Source organism: Episyrphus balteatus, chromosome 2, assembly GCF_945859705.1.
Source record: "Episyrphus balteatus chromosome 2, idEpiBalt1.1, whole genome shotgun sequence".
Taxonomy (NCBI): Eukaryota; Metazoa; Arthropoda; class Insecta; order Diptera; family Syrphidae; genus Episyrphus; species Episyrphus balteatus.
Window position 1 is genome coordinate 6,875,955 of NC_079135.1, and position 6,872 is coordinate 6,882,826.

The 6,872-nt window shown below is 32.5% G+C and overlaps 1 protein-coding gene across 1 annotated transcript in view; it reads right to left on the reverse strand.

Annotated features, from left to right (window-relative positions):
* Positions 1 to 1,258, reverse strand: part of LOC129909004 (LIM homeobox transcription factor 1-beta) — a 58,378-nt gene extending 57,120 nt beyond the window's left edge. The window contains exon 1 of the mRNA XM_055985915.1: positions 1,030 to 1,258. Within this exon, the coding sequence (XP_055841890.1) occupies positions 1,030 to 1,111 (82 nt within the window). The 5' untranslated portion in view covers positions 1,112 to 1,258. The remainder of the gene's footprint in view (positions 1 to 1,029) is intronic.
* Positions 1,259 to 6,872: the final 5,614 nt, after the last annotated feature.

The window sequence follows — 6,872 nt, forward strand, 5'->3', positions numbered from 1 at the left end:
TTCGGAAATAATTTAACAAATCGAAACTTGTAGCTAAAAATTGAGATTTCCTTTGAAGAAACATGCGTATGCAAAAAAAAACTTTTCATTCTCAAGGATAAGGATATATCCTTTCTTTTGTCAAACTTTTTCTATTCCTTACACACTTCTAAACATATGTTTACTCGTTACAATAACAACAATATCAACAACATTATACCTATACAAAAGCAAGAACAAAAACCAAAAAGGATGTGAAGTTCAGAAAAGTTTCCTTACCACAAGACAATATACACAAAAGAACAGTTAAGAAAGAGTGGTAAGGTAGAAGATATAAGATTAAAGGATATGTTGAAATGAAAAATCCTCAGCCTCTTATGTAAAACTCACTTACATATACGTGTGCTGACTTTTTGTTTTGTATATGTGTAAGCCTTAAGTTTTATTCCTTTTTTTTTTTGGGTTTATCAAGCAGACAACAAGTTTTATGACTTTTCATTTTGTTTACATTTTGTACATGCTCACGTGTTTACTTTAACAATTTCTTATGGTTTTCTTTCTTCTTAGCAGGATGTTTTTTTGTGCGGTGTAAAAACCACAAAAGTAGCTTTTCCCCAAAACGTCTACATCATTTACTTAAAATTTCCTTTTTAAATTAAGGATAAGACTGGTATGCGTGCGTATGGGAAAACACTTTAAAGAATGAGCTTTCAATATTAAAAATTTGAGAAAACTAAATTTTTCTCTCAGCAGCCGCTAATTTCAAGGTTTCGAGTTTTTTTTTGAAAAATGTTCAGAAAATGGTTGTTTCTAACCATCAGAACAATGAAAACATAACCTGTTTCCTGATTATACAGTCTTTTTCCACAAACTTAAATTTCAAGTGGCCTTTTGTTGAAAAATCTTTCAGTCAGAATCGATAATTCTCAGCAGATTTCTGACGAAATTTTGTTTTGTTTTTTATAATAACAACTGAATTGTTTCAGGCCCGTTTACTGAACATTGCAAGACTGTAAACTTATTGTAAACGTACTTATCTATTTCACTCACCAAAATTTAGACACAGAGCCATCAATTCCACATAACGATAAAGATAGGTAAATAATTTAAACAAATAACAATTGATGAACATTTACACGGACTTGCACTTTTGACAACTATAAATCTCTTTTTCATCTTAAATCAGTTGTTCACCAATCTTTACATTGAATTGGAAAATTATTTACAGTTTATGAGATCGAAAACGGATACCGACACCGAGCCACAACTAGTTGTTACTATCAACCTAAAGTTGCTTCACCGTTAACCTATTAGCATGCTATATCGATTGTTGATTACAGAAAAAGTAACAAAAGAACCGCTCCACCTTCATGATCTTGGCTTAAGCATTGAAAACCCAATGGGAAAATCTATCTAATGTTTACATCCAAAAGAAGATCATAATACCTTTAAGTTGCTCCAATCCCTATACGTATAGTAACGCATTGAAAATGAAACAAAACAAACAACACCATTTTCGGTGTTTACCATTCGCGGCTTTGTTTATGTGAAGAAGAGTAAAGATAAGGATGTTTAATTTTTTGAGAAAACAAAAGATTTAGTTGATGCTGCCGTAACGATGCAAACAATGGCAAAAAAACTGCTACAGATGAATAGTATACACTGAGGAAAATTTCGTTCGATAAATGTAAGATAAGTTTTTGTTCTTATTTGTTGGTCCTTAACACCTTTGTATAATTGTGCATTTCGCAAGCAAGAGGTTCTATGGACTTAAATAACATGGAGTAACGCATAACGCTTGAGGGACATAGCCATAGATGGTCTACAAATCAACAGTGGATCCTGGCAATTAACTGAGGGCATAGCCGTAGCTAGGATTTCATTTCGGGAGGGGTTAGCTCAGACCGAGCAATATTTTTTATATATTTTTACATGCGAGCAAAAAAAATTTGTAGAAGCCTTCCTACCCCTTATACAAAAAACTATTTCGTAAAATATCATATAAAAAACACTAGATATTACACTGGCCAACAATTTTCAACTTTTTAAAATTTTCCAGAAAAATGTATATCAAATTTTATAGATTTGGGCTCAGTTAACTCAAAAACAATATTGGTTTCTTTCTATCAGTTCTAGTTTTTGAAATATTTAATTTTTCATATTTGGGGAAGCATTAATACTAATTTTTAAGTTTTTCTTATTTTGAGCGTTTATTAGAATTTTCCAGAAAAAAGTATATTAAACTCAATGTATTTGGGGTCAATAAACCTAAAAATCACATTAATTGTTTTCTAGGAGCTCTATTTTTTGAAATATTTAAGTTTTCCACATTTTGGGGGTAATTTCGTACTAATTTTAAAGTTATGCATATTTTAACTGTTTGTTTACATTTTTCAAAATTTTTCTTATCCAATCTAATGCATTTGGGTTCACTTAGCCTAAAAATCACACTGGTTACTTTCTAGGAGCTCTATTTTTTTAAGTATTTTTTGAAATATTTAAGTTTTCCACATTTTTGGGGTAATTTCATACTATTTTTTTAGACTTTATTATTACAAGCGTTCTTAAAGTTTTGTTGGAAAAATTTATTTCTAATGTAATGTATTTTTTTTAAATAAAAAAAAATTTTATAAATTCCTATGCCTTTTCATGTATGAATAATTTAAAAACTAGAGCTGCTAGAAAAAAAATAATGTTATTCTTGGAATCAGCACCCTAAATTTAGTAAGAATTGATAAACAACGGTCTGGAAAATGTTTGTGTGTTGGGGAGTGTTATCAATGGTTTTAACAGCCAGCAGATAAATCATAAATGGACTTTTTTCTCTCTGATGAGATTTATGTAAATTATAAATTATTTATTATTAAATGTCAATGTAAAATAAATTATATATCAAGTCTGAATTTGAAAAATCGAGTTGTAACCTCTACTTCCAAAGTTCAGCAAAATATTTCAAAAATGCTTTTACTTTTACGCTAGTTAAGATTCAAATAGATAAGTATAGAAAGTACAAACATAATCAGTTTTTGTGATAAATATCTACAGAAAAAGTGCAACCCAAACGTCAATATATATCGTTTAAAAATGAAAGTTTCCAATATTTAGGTTGAAGGAACAATTTTCTTGCATTCTCGTTTCTTGTTCATATTCAGCCTAGTTTGCTGTGTTACCACAAGCTTTTACAAGTCAGTAATCTGAATTTGACCAAAAAAATTATTTTGCACACAACTGTTTATGTCGTATTATTTCAAAAGTGAGCTCTTTTAGCAAAAACAAATTGTATATGGGGTTAAACCCTGTAACCCCCCCCCCCCCCCCCCTATAAATACGGCTATGACTGAGGGATCCACATTATAACGTATAAGTTAACAATAGATTTTTATTAAGTTTTTGTTAGATTTTATGCCTACTAAATTAAAGCCCTCCTGTCACCACCGTTACTGATAAATCACAAGAAATAGTTTTGTGATATTTTCGCATTCAGAACAGCTCACAACTTTAAAGATAGCTAGAAATAAAAAGTTACGACAGTTCATTTAATTTTTAATCCCACGATTATTGTGTGGACACTTCATGAAAAATACACATATTCTGCAATTCATTCGATATCAATTTGAATTCATGAGCTGTTAGACTTTAGTTCGTCTCAAAATTTATTCATATATTCCAATTCCAACAATTCATATATTTGAAGACCTCTCTCTTATTCATATGTGAATGTTTAAGGATATCTAGGATATTTTGTTGACAACTATATATGATTTTCTCACGCCTCCTGCCATTCATATATCCTTCAGATATAGCTTACTTATAAATAATAAATAAAATCCCTCAACCCTGCCTCGGGGCAATGAATAAATAATTTAAAAAAGGACCTCGATTTAATATCATATTCAATAGCGGCTAATCCCTGACTACCGCTAAATGATTTTCCAAAGCAACAACCATAATTTTGGTAATCCTAGCGTATCCCACCAACACGTGTCGGCAATTGTACGATTCACGCATATAAAATGAAAATATTTGCTAGAGAGATGTAGAAACGTTTATAGAGTGTCATTCGGGTGCCGGTGCTGATGTCGATTCGGGTGCCCCCTGAGGGCATGCTAGGGTATTAAAATTCCACCGATGATAGCCCTGGAAAACAAATAACCATTGGTCGGATACAAGGCCATTGTGTGTGTCTAAGGATGTGTTGGGCGACTCTCTCTGATGATGATGATGAAATCTTCTTCAAAGGCTCTGAAAATCCTTTTTTTCAATTCAGCAGCAGCAGGTTGGCATGGGTTATCTCCTGTTTCCGTTTATTTGTTCCCGGAACAAAGCGGCCGTATACCAATGACGGATGACACATTGTCATCTCACAAGGATACTCTCTCTGATCTCTCTCTTTGTTGGTACTGAACTGAAATGACTCGTTGTCGACCATAGGCATTATTGATCAGTGTGTGAAAATTGAGAAAAAAGAACGTCGAGGGTGAACGGTTGAATAGTTTGGTTTTATTGGTATCTAGCTTAATGTAGCCTTGGGGCATGTTGGTGATATTTACTTTAAGATCGTGTATAAATAACTCAATTGTTGGTTGACAGTTTTATGCCACGTGACTTTAGTTTATAGGGATTTTTTCAGTGTTTTTCTTCTTTTGTCAGAAATGGATTTTTGAATGCCGCTTGAATGAATGTGTGGTCTTGTTCTTTTTTGGGGTGCTGATATTGAAAAATTATTAAAGATACTATTAAGGGCCGGGCCAGTTGATGTGGTTAAGTAAAGAAAAAAAGGTATTATGTGTGAAACCTTAAATTCTAGTTCAGTGAAAGCGGTATCAGTCTTTAACGTAGGTAGTCTGAGAGCCGATATAAAATTTTAAGCGTATAAAGTTGAGGTAACCAAATAACCACACTGAGTTAAAAAACGCAACGTAAAATGTAAAATGTTCAACGTTGATTTAATGTTGAAAAAATTAACATGAAACTTCTTCAAAATAAAATTGAAACAACGTAAGAAATTTTTTTTATTTTTGTCGGACTTCAGCTTTTGTTGCATTTTATCACTCTAATTTTCAACAGTGAGATAGTAAAGTTGGTAAAGCATTCGCCTAGTAACTCAAGAGTTGTGGGTTCGATCCAAAGCGGCTGTCCATTTTTCTTTTTTAATAAATTGATTTAAATTGATTTAAAGATGTTCTATAACGGTGAACCACTTTAAACTAACGATGTTCTACTTTGATTTTAAAATTTTCTTCTTCAACTCAAAATCATTCCGAAAAATAGTTGAATCAACGTGGTTTTCGTTGATTTTAAGTTGTTTTTTCCCTCAGTGCATGTTTATCGAGACAATGCGAGACTTGGTATCGACTTTTGAAGTGTAAGAGCTTTACCCGAGTAAAAATATCTTGACCACCGCACCACAGCTGCACCACCACCGTTTGGCGAAAAGTTTCGGCGCACCACCACCGCACCACGCTGCACCACGTCCGCACCATTTCATATTGAATCAAATCATGTTTGTACGAACTGGCAGTTTGTCAAAATAACTTTGAAGACGACTTAAACATTTGTATAAGTACGAGAATAGAATTTTTGATCATGGTGCAAACGTGGTGCGGCGGTGGTGCACCGAATTTTTCATGCAAAATGAAATGGTGCAGACGTGGTGCAGCGGTGGTGCGGCGCAATAGTATAAAAAGATGGGGATCTTAAGTGCTTAATTGAGGGACTCCAAGTGTAGAGAGAAAGTAACTAGAAAGTACATTTTTGAAGTGCACACTTTAGGAATGGTTTATAAGGTATAAGAAGATATTCATTTCAAATAGATACAGAGGCTTTAAAGACAGATGAGACTTCGTGAAATAAAATTTCTTCATAAGGTACGAGGACTTCAAAGAGCGATGAAACTTCGTGAAATAAAATTAAAAAATGCAAAGGTATTCACTTTAATGGCCAGTTTTGAAGAAAATAAAACAAATATCTGTGTTTTCTAAACTCAAAAGTGTATTTGACATCTATAAAATCAAACAAATATCAGTCAAGTCTGACGCTGTTCTTTCAAAGAAAAACTTGATAACAAAATAACTGACTCTCTACATCCATTAGATTTTCTTTTTTTTTATTGCGACAAAAAAAAAAAACTGAACATGAGTTAAGTGTATCGAGAAAAACCTTAAATAAAACGCTTTGATCCTATATTTGACATTCTCTTTCTATTAAATTCAAATTAGAAAATTGATATCAGAAGCGAAGAAAAACAAAAAAAAAAAAGAACAAAAAACTCCAAAAGTTCTTATGTCAAGTCGATGATTTCTGATTTGCTTAACAAATTTTTTTTTTCGTTCTTTCTAATCAATAAACAATACTTTGATGGTGTAGTGTTGTAGGTCCTTTGCTTTTTTGGTATTCAAAACTTTACATTCGGATGACAAAATAATACCAAACATACCAAGCTGCCGCGTCACAGTATCAGAATATCCACCATCAAGATAGTCCGAGGCTCTGCAGTATATTTTTTAAGACAACCAACACCCCTTGAATTCACATGGAAACAAAATACAAAAAAAAAGGAAAGCTCATCTATCAACCTCTCTACGACGACACTACGACAACGACAGACAGGACGAAAGCAATAAAGAACGTAGAAAAAAAGAAAAACGAGAGTGTTTTCATATTGTTTTTCTATTTCACTTCAAGAAAAATGTCCTAGAAGAAGATGAGGCAATTTTTCTTCGTCCTTTTGATGACTAGACAATGATTAATGCCGGTTTTCTACAAATTTTTGTGGTAATTTCAACAAAAAAAAAAAACAGTTAAAATTAAACAAAAATCCTTACGTGCTAATTGCCTATATTAGTCGCATACGAAGGATCATACCTCTACACTCACAACACCTCTTTACTTTC